The sequence below is a fragment of the Diprion similis genome, chromosome 6 (assembly GCF_021155765.1).
Source record: "Diprion similis isolate iyDipSimi1 chromosome 6, iyDipSimi1.1, whole genome shotgun sequence".
In the NCBI taxonomy this organism is placed as follows: Eukaryota; Metazoa; Arthropoda; class Insecta; order Hymenoptera; family Diprionidae; genus Diprion; species Diprion similis.
In genome coordinates, this window is record NC_060110.1 from 11,924,568 (window position 1) to 11,945,572 (window position 21,005).

The window sequence follows — 21,005 nt, forward strand, 5'->3', positions numbered from 1 at the left end:
TCGTAGTGCGGCGACAGACGTAAAAACGCGATATTTGCATAGAATGCACCGCAAAGTATAATACACCCTAGATGCATAGATTTATACGGGAATTCGAGGCTGTGCATTAAGTGTTACTGCCGATTCCATGCATGTATCCGTACAAAAGTGGAAGAATCGTATATATCGCCTTACGTGATCCAACCTGATCTATAGTAAGCATTTTGTATAAAGGAGCACAGTGTAAGTACGTTAAATTCTTGAGATAAGAATCTTGCTTCTCGCTATTTTCAAACAGAGCTATGAGGATGTACACCGGTTTGTACTATCGAAGCTACCCGTTATAGTTATCGTACATACTTACCTCAGTGCTTTGCACGTTTGTACTACGAAATATACGCGCACACGTGCGAATGACATAAAATTTAAACTGTCGCGAGACCAGAGAGAAAAAAAAATCGGCGAGAGAATATCAATTGTTACTCTTCTTACCGATTCTGAAGAAAAAAATAAAATTTAGCATATATTCGACGTTCGCCTGTAATTCGTGATCTTGGTGTACCTTTACGATGTATGGATGGGGGTCAAAATTTGGAAGGGTCAATATTTCGAATGGCAGATATATGGAAATTTCAAACATACGAAAATAAAATAACGAAAAATGAATCGTTCGAAATCTCGAGTCACTGATTAACCGCGGTTAATAGTCATTCTAAGCATCCAGACTTTCTAAAATCAAAATTTCAAACAATTCATTTTACGTTATTTTATTTTTGCATGTTTGAAATTTCGATACATCGACCATTCAAAATATCAACCCTTCCAAGATTCAACCCTCACCCCGATGTGTATATACCTACGTGAGGTTTCAGCCGGGAGGTATAAAACTGCGACAAATAACTAGACGTAAACCATACGGATGACCCCTAGGTACACGTATACCTAACCTAGTACCCAACTACGAAAGTGTACAAAATAGGTATAACGGTACTTGGATATCGTAGGGGCTCTACAGCAGGGACAATACAGTCATGCATACAACCTGAGCTGATATACTCTATCGTACATAGATTCATCCACACGAATAGACACGTGTACCTCATATACCTAGTCCACACCTACGACGTTCATACATACATAGATATCTGCATATCGTATACCTTCGACTATCGCTTTAACGAACGGTCGTGCCTTCGATTTAGGAATCTGTAATTAGGAACGTGGGGGGGGGGGGAGGGGGGAGGGATACAGCGTGCAATATGTAATACTATATCGCCCCAGTCCAACACGTGACTGTATAGGAATTGTGTATACATGAGGTACAAATAGGTGTATACGTACATGTTACATGGGTATAGTATTAGGAATACTATTTCGACGTTGACGCCTGCTAAGGCGGAATTACGTGCAGGTAATGCGATAGTGAAACTTGACGAGAACTGCTCCGCGCTTCCATACAAATTAGTGTGAATTTCCGTACACATACCGTAATAATCTGAGGAAGCTGTATAGAAATATTGTATATATACACTAGTAAGTGCACTTGCATAGAATAATTTTGTTTCATTGGTCTATCCGACGAATTCACGTCGTGTTTTTTGTCTACGTAAAGTATAAACCAAACCGATGCTGACGAGATTTCAATGATAAAAGATTATTACTATGAAATGTAAAAAGGCACTTTGATTGTCTATTAAAGTCGCAATGGCCGGAGCGAAGCCAAGTAATCATTCAATTATCACGAAACAAAATCATCGTTAATTAATTCATAGTAATTTCTTGAATAAATATGGGTTTTCAATGGGTGAAAGAGTTTATTGGATAAGCAAAACCTCAATACCATTGGTACAAAGCTACCAGTAGGTGTGAAAAAAAAAAAAAAAAATTCTCAACTGATCATGAATCGTGCATCCCTAATTATTCCCGTCGTTTTCCTTTCATCGTAGCTGCAGGTTGGTGTAAGCCTGCAAGAACCCAGGCTGACTCAGGCAGGTATCAGGACTTCCCAGGTGGCTCACGATCCTGAAAGGGCAGAGGTAAGGACCCTGGCGCCAGTTCCAGGATTTTAACAACGCTGTGGGTTTTCGGAAGCGCTATAAGGATTTTCCTACGATTTTCCTTGGAAAAAAACACATTGTAGACAGTTTTTTTTACACCTTTGATGATCGGTACCGCATGAACTTGTCAATAGTTTCTTTATTTTTCAACTGATTCTTCTCGTTTTAGTTTCTGGTCAAGAGAGAGGTCAATGCGTTCCGCATACCTTGACGATGATCCTTACAGGCATGTCTTGGCTTTGGAATGACATCAGAGGCGTCAGGTGAGCAATCGCCACAGTTCCAGAAATTGGTAGATTGAAATTTTCCCTGTTGATTCATCGAATAATTCATATTTCCCGTTACTTGTATGATAAACAATACCTTTTAGTTACAATAATCGATGTCTTTTGACGGGCTATAATAGTAGTGCCAATAAACTCACTTTCACCCATTATACGCGCCTATATATTTCTATCAAGGACCTCACTGGTATAAGCAAAACACAACTGTGTTATAAAATTATTCAATAAAATACTATAAATCGATCGCTGCTCACATCTTGTCTATTAATAATATGATTATTAAGTTAAATTTTTTTCAGCGTTGCGGTAGTCTCTTTGATAGAGGCTTTAGTTATTTCTTTTTTTTGCAAAATTTAACGATTCCGTAATACTCACAACGCTTTTAGTTTTCTTATGTCATCCGCGTCGTTAAAAGTTTTTGTTCTCTATATTTTATACCTACATCGCAATACAACGAATAGGCACGTATTTTGAAAAGTATACGAGCTTATATTATTAATTGTAAATTGGTATATAGACCTGTGTTTATCTAGATATACCCATCTAGATTCAGGTTCAGAGATAATATACGTGCCCGCAGGTAAAGGGAGACACCGGACTCTGTCCGACGTCCATTCATACCGGAAGTGACGTCATATTACCTTGCGTTGCATTTATGTAAATACATGTACATATACTATACCTACATTATACCCATACAAATATACACCTACAAGTTATACGGTGTGTCTACGCATAAATGTGAGAAAAGAACAGTTGGCACATAAGATGCGTTATATTATACGTAATATGTACAGCATATTGATGCTGTAATTTTACGCTGTTAGAAAAAACCTCGTTGCCTTGGTCGTGTATATAAATTCATTTCACTTTAGGTACATACATGATGCATGAGTTATAACTTCTATACGTTATATATGTAACATATAAAATACGCGAAATATGAGTAAGAAATAAGTTTGACAGAAAATCTGAAATTTTTGCACAATCATTGAATTTGACAGATAAGAATTAGAAGCATAGAAAATTTCTCGAATCCGTGTTCCTCGCATGATCCACTATTATGCGACGTCTAATGCAATAATAATTCTGTGATTCTTGATACATGTGCCAGTAATCAATGATCATGATGTGTCATAACGAAGCAATGCAGTTCCGCCCACGAGTGCATGCTGCCGCTTACACCGTTCATTTATCCTGCGCCAATGCTTTATTTTCACAATTATACAGATGTAGATACACGTAGTCACGTAGTGGTATGATGAACCAACATGCAGCCTAAAGTTGCTTAGGTACAACGTACGCATAGCTCTTTACACCTATACCTGCACGACTACTCGTAGAGCTGGATATGACGCGTTCTACGCAACCGGCCAAGCATTGAAATCTCCGAACCCGTTTTCTGACTTCTCACGCAGCCGCCGCGCCGCGGTCGCAGTTTCTCTCTAACCAATCCGTCGCCGCGTGGTATAAAATACCACACGTATACATATATACACACACCTACGTTACAGACTTGGTACGTTTGTGTGCGGGACCGACGGACGTCGATGCTTCTTTGTGTGTACGGCATATCCGCCCACAACAACGCGACGGAGGGAGATATAGAAAACTGTTGAACGTGAGATGCGCAGTGGATATATTATAAATATGTGCACAACCCTATAGGTCTGTGTGTGTGTATGTGTGTGTACGTATATGCATAATGAATTTTATATAAAGCGAGCATATTTTACGTGTTTTGCCGTGCGCGTTTTCCGGACGCAAAGTATTCGTTTTTATGACGGTCGAGTGAGTCTGCGAGTGCGCATGAGCGGAGTACAGAAAAGACCACTTTAATGTCCTAGGAGTTGAAAGCGGTCTTTTCTGTACTGCGCGCATGCGCCGTAGCGAAGAAATCTGACATTACGCGAGCCTAACTTCAATTTCGTGCATCGTGAAAAAACGTGTAATAACGTAGGTACTCTTGGTATGTAAAGAATCGTATGCAACAAGGAGGCAACTGTCTTTTGCCTCGCGTGTTTGCAATATTCGTCTACGGCTCACCTACGACTCATATATAATTGCAAACTTATGCTCGGTTCGAAGAGACGGAGTTTGTCTCCTTGTTACACAATACACTATTACGAGAAACGACATTTTGGAGGAAGTATACAATCTGACACCTGCATTACATAAACTGCAACCTTTTTTATTCCTAATTTTATATCTTTTAAATTTTTCCGCGCCTTATCTCTCCGCTTTTGTGTATAGCGTTCGTTTCTGTGTCGAAACAGTGTACCTAGCAACCAAACGCGCAGTTTGAGCCGTCACCGTCATACGCGGATGTTACATATTCAGCTATACATGTATACTATACACCTAACTCTGCGGGGAAATCGAATTGCCCGCACTGCAGGTGTTTTAAAGACCCAAGTAGGAACAGCCAGGAACCGACAGACCGAGGCATTGCTGGCTGAACGTTGCTGCGCAGCGCTCGTCGATTCGGGGAAAACCATTGAGAGTAGTTTTGAAAAACATATAGGTTCCTATAAGGAAAATACGGTATGTAATATATGCACAAGTGTTTATCGCAGCTGAGTTGCCCGGTCACGATCAGAGAACCACCTGACGATTGCGTGAAAAACGAGAAAACGTGACTCATATTTGAGAGAGAGAGAGAAAAGACTCTGGGTCTATACCTGACATTTCCAAGATTCGAATCGTCTTGGATAGGGTGCAAGGTGAGTAGTATGTGTATATTAATTAATTACACTGCAGACACATGTGCAAAAGAAGACTGGAGTAGAAATCTGGCCAATTATGTTAATATATACCGTACTTCTGACGTCATTATTTCATTCCACGGCCATAAATTATGCTTAACCAATTACTTCGCGGGTTCTATTACTAGGATTGTGTAGCATGTTTACATTGAACATGTTATGTTACATGTGTACAGAGATAATTGGTATAACATCGTTTACAGATAAAATTGGTAAATGAACGCAAACTGAGGAATCAAGTTGTTGCATTAGAAAAAAATCTCAAAAAATATCATCAGTTAAATATTGGAGAAGAGAACATCGCATTGAAGGATCCGAATGGTGGAGTAAAATAATCACATGGCTATTATAGGTGTTTATCGTATTGCGAAGGACCTGATTGAAGACTCCAAATTTGGACATCAGAAGAGGACGTAATTCTTCCAATTTCGATAACTATGTACTTGCGTATAAGTCTGTTTTATTCGTTACCAATCGATAAACGGTAAAAAAAAAAACCACGTGAGTCAAAAATTGCATCGAGAGACACAATTATAATTTGACACCATTAAACGCCAACCAGTTTAGAAACTGTAATCGCTTAAGTTTGTCAGCATGTTGCATAACATACAAGTCTAAGCTTGTAAATTGTGATCCATTGAAAGGGAAACAAAAAAATAATAATAATAATAATAATAATAATTTAAAAAGAACGAGCACAAAGCGGAAGTGGAAACAATTATGCAACACGTTAAAACAGTGCGACCTTATACATATATACATATGCATCTAGGTATAACAGCATAGAGAGAAACTATAGAGAGTCCGCAATGAGTTATACGAAGGTATAAGAAAAGAAGAAGACAATTGTACGGCATTGCACACGTATAAAATATATACATATATAGTTACGCCAAGTTGCACCTCGCTATCTGAGTATGTATCTATACCCCGACGTTGTACACGCATTGAAGTTCTTCGACTTCGTGAGCTGTACCTACATTTAGACACGGTATAACACGAGTTGAAGGCGAAGAGCTGCAGATCCGGTCGGAAACTCTATGATCGCATCAAACTTGCGGAGGATGATGACTCACGCGCCGGCGCGTCTTTCTTCTCGAAAACCCAACGGCATCCGGAGAAGGAAATACGCGACTAAAAGAGGGAGAAGAAGGAAAAAAAAACGTTAGAACAGGATTCGTTACGTGAAACGAGATCCTCGAGCACTTGAACCCGCTGTTGAACTTTGGGCGGACTGTTGAGTTTTCGGTCTCATTGTCATATGTACGCTATATACGATATTATTATTATTATTATTGTTATTGTTGTTGTTGTTACGGGTTTGCGGTTATTTCTAAAACGCGGAGGGAGACCGAGCGTTGAATCACCCCAAATTCACGTGTCAGTCACCACAATATACGGCACAGGTGTAATGTGCGGGGTTAAATGTCGTAACTTATAGCTTTACCTATACCTACCTAAATCTATGTGGTAATGAAGCATTAGAAGGAAAAGTTTTACAATATTTCTGCATAAGAGGGAATATAATTTTGAAGAATTTGAATTTATCAAATGCTATTTTTCCCTCATTATACGCAATTCTGGGGTATATTAACGTGTTTTTTTAATCCAACATGCGCACAAATTTCCAATGATATTATGATACGTAGAATTATTACACTCGTTAGGATTCGGGCGGGTAATTAGTGATATTTTTTTTTTAAATATCTGTATATAATCAAGTTGCAAATGACGCATACTATAGAGTTCGAGGATTTGTTGCTCAGACCTTATAAGGAAGATGTTGGCAAAACTGGGTATTACCCTGGTGTCCTATAAGAGGAGGTAAAATTTTTTTTCAACCAGGTAACAACTCGGTTCTACTAAGCGCTTGGAACGTCACAAGAAGGAGGAAGTAGCAGAGAAGGCTCGAAGAGAGATTAGGTTAACTAAGTGTAAACAAGATGCGGGAGACCTTCGTTACTACACAGGCTGAAGCCTTGGAAATGTGTTTTGTACCAGGTAACACGGAAAATGTTGAAAGTAACGGCTCGGGTTCGTTGGTGCGCCTGCTGTAGGTGCGCTAAATACATGCGATAATACTCATCGTCAATAATAAAGAGTCGAAGTGCGAAATTGAAGTCTTGAATAGTTTTAAAAACGTAGATCTCGATAGTAAGATATAAGAGGCGCAAAAAATTGTCGTTTATGGAATTCGTACAGATAAGAGAGTCGCGCTTTTATTATCGCGACTACCTCGTCAGTCCTCGTAAAAAAAAAAAAAAAAATTAGTGTAGGTAGTAATAATAAAGAAGAAGGCACGCAAGAGATAAGATGCAGTGACTTTGAAGCTCGACAATCGCGGTATAAAGTCTTCTTGCATAACTCCATGCGAATATCTATATTTACTTGCACACATTAACACGAACAAGGTTGCATGCAATGCATGGATTTGAATTTCAGAAATGGTATTATACCACACGTGCTCATCGTTGATATCGTTCAGGAAACACGCGCAGCACAAAGGTACGTTCGACGTACTTACAATCATGAATATTGTGTAGAAAAATGATGATTTATAGTAAATTAACAGTTTAGTACCGACAATAAAACGCTTCAAAAATTCAATTTCATCGGGAGTTTTAATTCTGCTCGGATGCAGTTGACCTAGATAAACATTTACACGTGGAAGGAACTATTATATGTATATATATAGGTACACTAAACTCGTGGATATATGTACGATCGATATAATCTGTTTAAATTACTCGCGTGTGTGCGGCACGTACAAGTGCCAAGATATATACATAGAAAATCACATTATCTACTTGCAGTGGGTGTAATCATATTTACACGATTCGTATGAATGTAAAACTTGCATATGGTTGTTGGTCGTACTTTTTTTAAATCTGAATCTTCAAGTTTTTAATAGGCTTTTTCTTCTCAAGTCGCAGAACGAATAATATCCATCAACCATGAACTCGGTTTATCCGCTTATATATTATATATATACATATATATACAGTTTGCTAGTTGAGCAGCCTGACAAAATCAAGGATAGCTTTCTACGCGAACTATACACAAGACTCAGCAATAGGTAGTTTGACCACTGAAGATAATCCTCGATCGATATAACGAATAAAGCAAAAGAATTCACTTCAAAACAACTACCGTCAATTTTCCATGATCAATGAACTAGAATGCGTATCGGATCAGAGTCGGTGAAACTTTTACTCGAAGTCATATTGCGTGAAAAGTTTGATACTTCGCTGACATTAATTGTTTAGTTTTAAAAATTAGGTTTTATATTTTAAAAAATAATCAGGCCGTGACTGAATCCGTACAGTTTATATTTTCTCCATTCATCAATCTTACTCGCGTCGCATTAACGTCCGACGATCGTTATACTTTGCAAAGATATTTATAATAAGTAATATAATATAATATAACTTCTACAGGATCATACACATGGTCTTCGTATTGTTACAGTCTAGGTTGCGAAGAATCTCACAGTATTTTATTTTTCTCTTGTTATCTCCGAATTGTTAATTCGGTCGGCACAATTCGCACGACGATATACGCCAGGTTTACGATGTTCGCTAAACAGATTCACCTTAATAATAATAATCGAGGAATTTTCAAGTATTGCATTGCATTGCATTGCATCGATAATAACGACGCCGACATTAAATCTGGGAAGATATACGGTCTGTAGAATAACTAACCAACTGCCTATTCGTCCGTTCGATTGACGTCTGTCCAGCTGTAGCGAATGGCGAAAGAAATTATTATTGTTCAGCGTGTGTATAACTGCCTTGCGGTATTCCTGCCGATGCAGCCGTGGTTCTCAGTTTCAAAAGCAATACTTGTTCCTTTTTTCATCCCTATACAGCTCTCGGTCAATTCTCGTCAAAGCTGCACCGCTGCACAGTGAGAATGAATGAGTCCCATTCTCCGATCGGAACGATCTCTATGGGGGCATAAAGGAACTCTAGGTAAGTGTGTCGCTACTGTAATCCGATCGGAATGTATTTTCCATATAATATTGCGAAAACGATATGTATGTATGTATGCATGTGTGTATAAGACTGCACGAATCTCTTCAAGATGACGATAATAATGTCTTTTACAATTCACATTGTTCCGCATTCATAACCTTTTCCAAATGATGTTTACACATCGCAAATGACGTGGGATCTTGTTGCTCCTGTAAAAGCAAAACATTAGCTTCAAGAAGATAAAAGACCTGGCTTATAAGAAAGAACGGGATCGACAACGAAGCCATTTTCATCCACTGAGAACAATTTAGGCTTGCGTTTATCGCAATATTAGCGAAATAACAAGATCGATACGTTTTTGGGATATCAAAACACTGACTGAGGTTCCGATGAAAGGAATTTCATAGCAATCGCGACATTGAGCGTGAATTTGTTTTACTATTATTCTTTTATTTTTTATTATCAGAACCAGAGTTCAAAAATATTCCTCACATTTTTTTTCTAGAGCAATTGAAAACGTGGACGCAAATAGATCAGCTGTTAGTATTGCGCAAATAAATTGCACCAGAAAATCGCGTTACAACTTCTGTCGCATTTACGTGAGCTTTATTGTTGCCATTATTATACGCTCTGTTACGCGTAGAAATGTATGTACAGTTCGTGGGTCTCGTACTCGGTTTCGCATATCTTCTTGGACAAACCAGTAATATTCCAAGAAAGAGTTTACCTACCCGAATTGCCATACGTATAAAGCGAACAAGTGGCAAGAATGGTAATGAGCAGAGTCTGTTGGAACGGAACAAATAATAACAATTCGGAAGTTCGATGAAAAAAAAAAAAAAAAAACCGAATTCCATAATTCTTCCCCGCAGCTCGAATGATCAGACCGCTGCACTGTAAGCTCTGACTATTCTCTTATTTTCCAAAAGAAGAGCTGCTTTGTTTTTTCTAACGGTTCTTCAAAACTCGCCTGGAAAAGATCACCGGTGTTGCAGATCACTGACCGATTTAACCGCAACGAAGAAGAGGCGGAAGTCGTTGGTTCTCATAAAACGAGGAATCTGATGCGAACGAAAGATTCTACGGAACCTAGTGAGGAAGATTTTTTGTTTCGTCGATATCATCGATGACTCATTCGGTCGAGTTTTGATTATTTACTACCATGCTAACTCATAAAAGAAGAAGAAGAAAAAAAAAGACATCATAATAAAGAAAAGAGGAAACGATCAACCGAGTGAAGCTTAAAACGAATGCACGGAATAATCTGTTATTGAAATTGGTTTAATTAAAAAATAACGCACGTGCCTGTACTTTTTTAACCATTAAGTATAGGCCTTATAAGCCATGTCGCATATATGTATACATACTGCAGGGCTGATCCTACGCCTTTCATTGTTACGTGCAGTGCAGCCTCAGTTTCTCGATTTGAATAGACCGAAGAAGTCAGGCTGACCCGTCATCAGTTGCTCCTCTCCTACTTGGATATTAAATTATGCAAAAAGACCACGCCTTTCGTTGTGCCACAATCATCTATCTCTGGCATGGAGATCGAAATTGAATTCTCTCAAAATGAAGAGAAGGAGAGAGAGGATGAGACAGAGAGAGTTTCATCCTGGTGAAAAGGAACTGATAAAGAATCTAAATAAGACTTTGAGGAACTCGATCTTGAACGCGTTTAATAAATCACCATCCAAACATCATAATCATATGCAAATGAAAGCGAACTACGAATCAGTCGTCAAGAATTTATTCGGGTTAAAAAATATGGTTTTCGCAGATACTTAAAACGCAAAATCGTCATCATTTTCAAAGGAACGTATATGTATAATTCTCAGCAAAATATGTTAATCCATTCTTCGTTATTTAAATCGCTACGTCAAAGTATACTTCAAATAATCACTTCGCTGCAACGAGGAATAAATTAGCAAGAATTTTACGCTTCAAACGATTAAAGATTGAAATGTTTACTTATAATTTATGGCACATGAAACTAACTTCATTTTTTTATTATTCCAGATCAGCGCTAAAGATCATCGAAAGAATTCTCACGGTTCTTTCACCTTTTGAGCTAAATACCTGTATCAGAAATAAACTATCGACCGTTGCAAAATGCAATATATAAGCCTCGTGAACTCCACCTATTGCATAGCACATGCACCTTAGGGTATAATGTACCTACTGATTTTCAACTCCTTAGAATTAGGGTTGAAGTACAATAGAACGATACACCTTATATTGTGCAATGGGTTATAATACAAAATAAACTAATTAAAAATAAAAATGACCTTAAATTTAACCGCACACCAAACTTGGTGCAAGATTTTGGTCACCTTAGATTTTGAAAGCTCAGTCCTCGATTTTTTGTTCAGATAAACACTAGTTTAGATCACGCATACACACAGAATTAAAATATAGAATTACGGAATTCTTTATTCATCATATCATTGAATATTCTCCATTGTAAAGAGTTGTTCTCTTCCCGTTGAAAATGAGACAGAAATTGATAAGGTATAATAACGCAGTGTAATGCAGTGAATAGTTTTCAGCAATCTCTGGATTGTATCTGCGTTCATACGCGCAATGCGCGGGAAAAACGAGAGAAAAAGAAGGAATCATACGTGATGACGATTTCCAAACTAACCTGCCAAGTCGACTGTTACAAAGTCACGTTTTCGCTTCGCTGCAGACTGAAGGCGTAACATCGGCGTACGCAAAACTAATGAAAACAACTGTAAGCGGATATACGTGCAAGTGTATTATAGAGATGCAGCATAAACTCGGCTGAAAAGTCACACAGGTTTCAGATTTATTTCTGGTTCTTCCGTTATACACGCATCAACCCTGATGCGCATCCTTATCTTGTTACACTTTTCGAGTACCTGACTCACTTAGGAGTTAGGAGGAAGTGGATCCTCTCAAGAGTCAGTTCTTTCTCTCGAGTTCTTATCTGCTATAGTAGAGCAATTTCATGTGTGTATAATGTATAATAAGTAACGCAGCATGCGACGAGAAGCATTTATCAGCATCTCTCAAAAACGTATTCGTATATATATAATAAATTCCTGTTTGATAAGTCCCGGCTTGCAGTTGTCATACCTTCGTGAAGAACTGGTAGACACGTTTACCGTATGATTCATTGGAAGAAAAAACAGAGAGAGAAAAAGAAAAATTCACCAAAGCAACCACCGATTGTAATTATATTGCTACAATTATTACACACGTGTAATCAGATGATTTGTTTTGCGAAACGTAATATTGTATTATGAGGCACGCATGACGTTTATTAGTGAAAATTCTATCGCCGCTATACTACCGGGGAGTTACTAAACTTACATACAAATATGATAAAACCTGGGGGGCAAATGCATGTGGAACTGGTATAGAATTACAACAGGCATGCAAGCGTATCAAAGTCTGATATTTCCCGCTAACTAATTGTAAAATTAAACTGTTCACTATCCGCATCCGACGCTCCGCTGCGAAATACAAGCAGACTTTGCGAATACTCACGATTTATTTCAGAGGCAAATAGGAATTTGAATTTTTTTCTTTTACAACCGAGCGAGAAGATTTCTGATAAAATAATTTATAGCTTGTACCACAAGATAATTACCAGGTTGAAGCGAAAAGTGGAGACATTATTTGTTTAGGATAAATTCAATCGACACCAATATAATTGTGAAACGAAATACTGAACATTTTTAACGCGTTTTTGTTCCGGACGCATATAACCAATCGACCGGTACCACATGGCCCGCAAAGAGACGCATGCGGCGACGTCCATGGTGTTCTATGCAATCGTTTCCCAGAGAAACGCTTGACGAAAACAAGGCATGCCTCTTGAAATATCAGTTATCCTATTCAGCTTCGTATATAAGTGATGAATAGACTATGCGTAGGGCATATTTTTCCACGCTTTTTGGTAACTTGATACTCGCTTATAGATCTACTTTGAAACGTAGGTATTTCAACTAGTCAACGCATTTGTGAGATTTTGCAGATATTATTACATAGACTAGAATACAAACAGACTAGAAGGTGTAAGTTTCGAACCTCTGAAAGCAAGTTATGGACATTTTTTTTTAACTAACGCCTCCAGGTCTTAAAACCGAGAGGTATGTTTCTAATTTCTTTGTACATAATTTCGTCCGATATCTACAAATACTTGGAATAATTGAAATTGGAATTTTCAACCTGTGCAATTGAAAACTTGTATACCCTTCAACGAAACATGATGTATTGATGATTTGAACAGAAGAATTTTCAGTAATCAAATGTATTTATGCCTGCGGCAACGAACACTTAATGTGTAGAATAGCTGAATTGTATATTTAAGGTTAATTATACTCGGCAAAAGTGAACTGTAATTCAGAAAGCATATCCGGGAAAAGAGTCGGTGAACGAAATTTAGAATTTCACTTACAATGAGGCTCAATGGTAAAGAATGAAAAAAATAAAATTCAAAGCAGCGACTCGATTTTCAATCAAATTTCTCTGGCTGTTATACGCGCATATTACTATTTGCTGTTCGGACAAAGCTAGATAAATATGAGATCGTTATACGTTTTAAATCTGCATTTATTCCCTGCATGACAGACCAAAAACTCAAGTGAACTTTCTCCATCCCGAGCAATAACAGATTCGTTTACACTACCGCGGTCGTCTATCCTTCCCTTTGGAATACAATGAAATAGAGAAAACCGTAAGTGTGTGATCAATGGAGTTGCTTCGATGTAAGTGTACCCAATAATAATGATAAACGGTATTAAATCTTTGGTGAAAACAGTTTGCCGTCAAAAACTGTCGAGGACATTGTACACTGTCAGAATATATCAGCCCGAAAGTGAAACGGCATTGAAGATCTTTGAAATTGTCGTGTACTTATAACGCTTACGGCGTATCTAAAATAAAATTGGCAGTACATTTATTCGGCAAGTATTAAGTGAATGCCGCAGGTGTCTGAGAGTGCAACGTGCATTCGTGAACGGGTACCTAAAACAATTGCAAACAACGGCACTAAATTCACCGTAATAATCCGCAAAAATACCTTTGGTGTACTTACAGTTATGCACGCCAAATTAAAACGAGGATAATTACAGCCTAGCAATTATACGTGCAATATGAACGTGGCTACAATTCATAACTTATAAAAAGGGTTCCAAGAATATGTGAAATTCGTTTTCGCTACGGCGAAGTGTTTATACGGTAACTTTGAAGGGGGATCTAGGTAGAAAATAACTGTAAATAGACGCCGACGGTGGGTGAATATTCGTCACCTGTCAGCCTTCGCGTGTCGGGAATTAGAGACGAAATTTTACCTAGGAATCGGCAAACCCGTCGCGGTGGATGAGTTTCGCATTTTTTGCTCACGTCGGCTCTCGCAGCGAAACTGTTTTAACCCTGTTTCACAGAAGCGTTTCACAGAAGAAGTCAGGTGTGTTTTGAAGCACGTTACTCACCTGCCACAGCAGCGAGCACCCGCATTTCTGCGTTGAACAGGTAAAATCTGGCGGGTTGAAAGCGGCGAAAATCACTCCACAAATTTCACCGTAACTCGCAACACATCGCAACGAGATTCCTGAGCACTGTTTTTTACACGCAAACACGATTTTAAACCTGTTGCAAGTATCGTTTGACGCGTACCTCAGGCTCGTATCAACCACCGGCACTACCGACCACAGAGAACTGATCCGAAAATCGGAAAACGCCTGTGGCTTCCCTCCCACTACATTGTCCGAATTTCTACCAAGTACGAAACTAAACCGTAAGATGGCAGCACGACACAACGACAAATCGGATCTACGATGTCGCGGGATTTAAACGGTTTCAACCGTTTCAACGGATCACCAGAGCCCTGGGAATGAGGGTTCGACACTGGATCATGATTACATGTCTATGATGATTAGAGACACCACGAATTTAGGATGAGAGAAAATTGGCTAAATAAAACTTGAAAGCAGTAGCAAATACCTACACATGTCTACCTATTTCTAAGTCTACATGTATTCATTGCGTTCATTTTGATTACCTCCGAAGCATTTTTGCTATTGCAAAAATGCAAATCATGGGCCCCAAATAAAGACGAAAACAATACGTGAAAATAATGGTCGATTATGGTTATCAAAAAGGGGGATGTTAAGATGCGGTTGAATTATGCGCTTGTTTGTTGTGGATAGTCAAATTTAGCATCGTTCATCCCCGGTAAGAAAGAAACGACGGATAAAATTAAAATGAACTCTACGCGGCATTCCGGTTAAGCAGGGTTCCTTTTCAACTTAATTTCTACTTGTAAATTGTTAAACGGGAATTTGTTATAATTAATATTTATTAATCTAATTATACACATAGATATGAAAACTTGTGCGAGGACTGATCGAAACGCGAGAACCACGGTGTACAAATAATTAGATGAGCCTTGTTGAACTACCTATTACTCTTATAGCGAGAATACAACGGAACTTGCAAAAAATTATTTAATAACCTCGACTCTCAATTTCCAATTCGTATCGAATATGTTTTTGAAATAGTAATAATCCTCCTTATGACACTTCGAATCTCTATTAGTCACACCTTTATGACATTAGTGCGATTCGGTACCTTCAAATTGGCGACTCATCTATCGGTAATTTCCGAACCTAGCAACTGTTGGCATTCGCAGTCAGTAGCTGTAAATACCGACTAGAAAATCAATCGGTAGCGATACATGTGAACACGATTACACAGTCAGTCGGTAACTGTAACTTCTTTGCTCCCGTGCGAAGCACGACATCTTACCAACATAAATGACTACGAGGCTAACTGTTCATAGCTGACGCTGCATTAATATCGCGGTCATTGATATTGTACTTGTGCTGCCATCTACACGATGCTAGTCACTTCGCATGTCATCGCGATTAAATTAAAGATCCCGAACCCGTTGCTCCCGTTTTTTGCCTGTCAGTCTGCGCATTACGCGCATTAACGTTGGTTGTGTTTCTGTTTTCGGTAAGTCACAATTCATATTTAAGTATAATTTCAGTATTATTATCGTCGAATAATTTTTAAGGACGATTGATTATTAATATATAGGATAAGTATAACAGTTATCGTAAGAATAATTTACTATTTTGTTACACTTGAAGAAAAATTATTTATTCAAATTTCCGTTGGCTGTAACAGAAGGTAATTTATGTTAGAAAAGAATTTGTTGCTCGTTGTTTATTATTACCGTATTTTCTGCCCAACTAATGTGTATGATTTATTTGTTATGTGTTGTATCTGAACACAACTCGATAAATTCTATTTCTGTTGGAGTTAAACGTTGGTTTAACTTATTTATTATATTCAACGAGAAGTATTTTTCTATGATTTCCTTATGGATTTGTCTGTTTTAAACTCATCGGCGCTAGGTGTTATAGCGATAAGGCAAGGAGAGTATAAATTTCCAAAGGTCATTAAGACACAACACAGACGATAAGAGTACTTGAGGTCACAACTGATAGCCTTCTTAAGCCCTCTTATGTTTGTTACAGATATAGGATCAAAATGGCGGGGATCACTGCCAGAGTTGCCCTAGTTTTTTTAGGTACGTACTGAATAAATAATATACTGCATAAAAAATATATGCGGTTAAATTTGGTTTACAGACATTTGTTTCAATTTTATACACTTTATTCCTCAGTACAGATCGCTCGTCATTGCATGGCAAAAAACATTTCTTACTTCAATCTTTGTATTCTAAAGGTCATTTGTTTAGTTCTGTTTGAATTCTGCTATACCAGTTAGTCGGATCATCGTTCCTCGAGCCAAGATAAAAATACCGCAAGTGTGTATATAGGCTGTATGTTTGGCATGCATCGTGCAACAGCGTTGTTTGTCAAACAGTATCAATGTTAGACATGATATTACAAGGTATATGATGCTGATGTTATAGCATAGTTATGGTGATCGCCTAATGCCAATGATATTCATAAATTCTGGTATACAATTACATTCTGTCTATGTACTCGGGTGATACTTCTGCATTAGGTTTCAGTGGATCAGCAAATCTATGAATTGCTGACTAAATAAACGCTCATCCGGTGTATAGAGTTTCATATTGAAATTTGAAAAAGTGCAGGAGCTATACAATCTGCTTCAGTGAGGTTTCAGTGGATCAGCAAATCTATGAATTGCTGACTCAATAAACGCTCATCCGGTGTATAGAGTTTCATATTGAAATTTGAAAAAGTGCAGTACTTATACAATCTGCTTCATCATCAAATTGTTGTAAAGTTGTCATATAAGTATATAAAAGTGAACTGCAGAGATGTTAGTCTTATTATTCTGCTTCATGAAGCTTGGCGAAAATTTTTCACGTCATCCAACAACGTTTGAAAATGTTCATTGACGTTATCGCTAGTTTTAAAACCACAGTTTTTCTATTTGTAGGAATTTCTTGTGCTGTTGCTGCAAAAGTACCTACCTTTAGTACCGCATATTCAGCAAAGGGAACACTTTATATACCTTATGCAGAAATTCGTGAGCCATTTTATGCATGGTATGATCTTAACAGAGGATCCAGCCGAATTGACTACTATGGAGGTATGTATTATTTTGTGCAGTAAATACGTATACTTTTAAAATCATGTCATTTTTCGTTCTTAGTGATTGTCTACAAGTAGTAGCTAGATAGCTACAATTTCTTTTTTCGCAACTGATAATGAAGTTTCATATTTTTATTGCTGATAGGAATGGTAAAGACGTATCAATTGGGAAAAGAAGGTGCAAATGGTATTACTGTGAAAATGGCTCCAATCACAACTGAAACTGACCTCAATAAAGAAACATGTCTTCAAGTGAATGGAACAAGTGACTCTAAAATACTTCCGCAAACAATTATTCCCGATGCAACTGGAATGGAGGTAATTTGTGTTGCAAAATTATTGAGTTTATCATTTTTATGCTCAATGTAATTAAGCAATTTCTCAATAGTTTATTGGTGAGGAAATTATCAACGGACTTCACTGTGAGAAATGGCGACGTGTAGAAACCTTTGGAGAAAAAGTAAACAAATACACATTGTGGATTCGTTATAAGGTTTGTTAATTTGTTCAAAGATGTTGACATTGGTATGATGTGTCATTACATGCAATAAAGCAGTCAATATTTACATTTACAGAAATCACCTAAATATCCGCAAGTTAAAGAAGTCATACCAGTCAGATATGAAATGCGCGGATTCAACTCTCTTCTTGGTTCTCACTATGACCATTACTACTTGGAATATGAGTGGTATTCGTTCGATACACCAAGTCCTGATGTATTTGAAATCGCCGAAAGTATGTTCAGCTTGTCGTATTACTCGAATCTCTATCTTTAGAAATGGAAGTTTTTTTTTTCTAATATCTACTGCCATATACTATTTTCATTGATTTACTATTTCTAGACGATACTTGTGTTACATTTCCTGGGCCAGGGGAAAACCATATTTACACATTCAATCCGATGCGTGAATTTGTCCATAATTATGACGAACATGTAAATACTGAGTTTGATCATTTTGGAAAGGCACATAAAAAACACTATACTACCGAGCTGGAACAAAAGCGTCGAAAGGAAGTTTTCAGACAGAATTTAAGGTATTGCATAGAGTAACTGAATAATCTTAAAAGCCGTAGAGCAGTAATTGACGTATCGCTTTATAGTAAATCGTGAAGTGAATAGAAACTTATTCACCGAAATTAATTAATGTTACAGGTACATTCATTCTAAGAATCGTGCAAACCTTGGTTACCAATTGCAAGTTAATCACTTGGCTGATCGTACTGATTTGGAAATGAAGGCTCTCCGTGGAAAACAATATACCAAAGTATCTGACAATGGTGGCCTTCCGTTTCCGTACAACGTAGATGAAGTTCAGGATATTCCTCAATCTATGGACTGGCGCTTGTACGGAGCTGTTACTCCTGTAAAGGGTAAGACAATATTGATATTTCACCACATCTTTGTCATTCACAGTTATTACAATTAAGTTTATTCCTTGTGAAATGGTTCAGATCAATCCGTGTGTGGCTCTTGTTGGAGTTTTGGTACTACCGGTGCTGTAGAAGGTGCCTACTATGTAAAATACCACAAACTACTCAGACTTTCCCAGCAAGTGAGTGAAACTGAACAGTTGTTTGACTATTATATTGCAAATACTCACTCTGAATACATAAATCCCTGTTCAAAACAATAATCAACGATAATATATAGGCTCTAGTTGACTGTTCCTGGGGTTTTGGCAATAACGGTTGTGATGGTGGTGAGGATTTCCGAGCGTATCAATGGATTATGAAACACGGTGGTATTCCAACTGAAGAAGACTATGGCGGCTACATAGGACAGGTATTGGATTGTATTCAACTTTATTTATTGTGGAAAACGTATATAACGGGTCTTTGCAAGTCAGAGTAATTGGGGAAAAGAACTTGAAGATTTAGAGAAAAATCCTTATAATATTGTTGTAATTCTGGAATCATTAGTATTTTGTAATAGCAAGACAAAGAATTAAAAGCGATGAAAATAATTTTTCACAGTTTTATACACTGATAATACATTTACATTCGTGACGTTTTTTTCTCATTTCATAAATAGTAAAAGATTAATACCTACTTGTTACTGATCTACAATTTAGGATGGATACTGCCACGTCAACAATGTAACTCTGACCGCGAAAATGACTGGATTTGTCAACGTGAGTCCGCGTGATCCGAAAGCATTGAAAATCGCAATTGCTAAACACGGCCCTGTCTCGGTTGCCATCGACGCATCTCATAAGACGTTTTCATTCTACGCTAATGGAGTTTACTACGAATCGGCTTGTGGTAAATCACAATGATGAGATTATATGATTGGACTATAGAACGATTACCCAACGCGTTTTCACACATTGTCTTATTCTGTTTTATAGGAAATACCGAACAGCAGTTGGATCATGCCGTATTAGCAGTTGGGTATGGCACCTTAAATGGCCAAGACTATTGGTTGGTGAAAAATTCTTGGTCCAATTATTGGGGAAACGACGGCTACGTTTTAATGGCACAGAAAGACAATAACTGTGGCGTTCTAACTACACCCACATACGTGTCTTTTGATAAGAAGTGATACACTATGGCTGAAATCCAGAAATATTTTTTTTATTCTTCTCAATTACTAATTAAGTCTGCTGTCAATGGGCAGGTCAACAATTATAGGTGGAGCTTCGATCAAGCATGATAAATTTAATAGATAATTAAAATATTTTAATAGATAGTTTTAGTAAGGTAAACATGTAATTTGCTACTGATTCAATAAAAAAAATCGTTATTACGTACTGATGTCGTGTACTTTGCATGCACTCATCTTTTTAGTTACATACATATTCCGTAATACTTAATTTTACATCGTGTTCAAAATGCTATTATCCATTTTTCACGCTTTACTCATGATTTTCATGAAAGTTACATAATGATTTTAGATCGATTGTAAACGGAATTTTTTTTTATTATGTAGATATATAACAGTTCATCTGTGGTATGTAATAACGAGTAGTTTCGTTTTACAAAGTAAGTAACACGCATGAGATTCACGTGCGTTTCAATTTATTAATGTCACGTAATTACTGAAGAGGCGAATCTGGAAGATATCTCGACACAGATTTAAGTAAATCATCTAAATAAAAAGTTAACCAAATATTTACTCTTGACTCTCGGACAGAAGTAACTTTAGCTATTCTTTCATAAAATAACTCTCACTTGTAGAAGTAGTTTAAAAACTCAAACTCGATAGGAAACCTGGAAAGTACGATTCTTACAAAGATAAACCTTGTTCATTGCAAATTTCTGAATATGTAAAAAGTTCCGAACCGTTTATTAGGCGTAATTGACGCATTGAAATAATGCGACCGTTAAAAATTGTCTCCTCTTGACTAGTTCGATTTAAATAATGAATTTATAATTTTGT

The 21,005-nt window shown here is 37.5% G+C and overlaps 2 protein-coding genes across 6 annotated transcripts in view; one reads left to right on the forward strand and one right to left on the reverse strand.

Moving 5' to 3' along the window:
* LOC124407576 (protein crumbs-like) overlaps positions 1 to 14,734 on the reverse strand; it is a 32,831-nt gene extending 18,097 nt beyond the window's left edge. For all 5 annotated transcript variants that reach the window (XM_046883842.1, XM_046883845.1, XM_046883843.1 and 2 more), the window contains exon 1: positions 14,522 to 14,734. In XM_046883842.1, coding sequence (XP_046739798.1) covers positions 14,522 to 14,546 — 25 coding nt within the window. In that variant the 5' untranslated portion in view covers positions 14,547 to 14,734. The remainder of the gene's footprint in view (positions 1 to 14,521) is intronic.
* Positions 14,735 to 15,945: 1,211 nt separating this feature from the next.
* On the forward strand, positions 15,946 to 20,309 carry LOC124407589 (digestive cysteine proteinase 1). Its single transcript, XM_046883871.1, has 12 exons — positions 15,946 to 16,046; positions 16,574 to 16,626; positions 17,472 to 17,624; positions 17,772 to 17,944; positions 18,015 to 18,119; positions 18,202 to 18,361; positions 18,469 to 18,661; positions 18,780 to 18,997; positions 19,079 to 19,179; positions 19,278 to 19,409; positions 19,699 to 19,888; positions 19,975 to 20,309. The coding sequence occupies exons 2-12, from the start codon at positions 16,587 to 16,589 to the stop codon at positions 20,166 to 20,168; spliced, it is 1,659 nt and encodes a 552-aa protein (XP_046739827.1). The 5' UTR covers positions 15,946 to 16,046; positions 16,574 to 16,586; the 3' UTR covers positions 20,169 to 20,309.
* The last annotated feature ends 696 nt before the right edge of the window (positions 20,310 to 21,005 follow it).

What these genes read in the sequence shown, in the direction of transcription:
- LOC124407589 (XM_046883871.1), top strand. Translation starts at nt 16,587, where the DNA reads ATGGCGGGGATCACTGCCAGAGTTGCCCTAGTTTTTTTAG. An exon ending in CATTGTGGATTCGTTATAAG is followed by an intron (nt 18,120 to 18,201) that starts GTTTGTTAATTT and finishes TTACATTTACAG; the next exon opens with AAATCACCTAAATATCCGCA. An exon ending in TTACTACGAATCGGCTTGTG is followed by an intron (nt 19,889 to 19,974) that starts GTAAATCACAAT and finishes TCTGTTTTATAG; the next exon opens with GAAATACCGAACAGCAGTTG.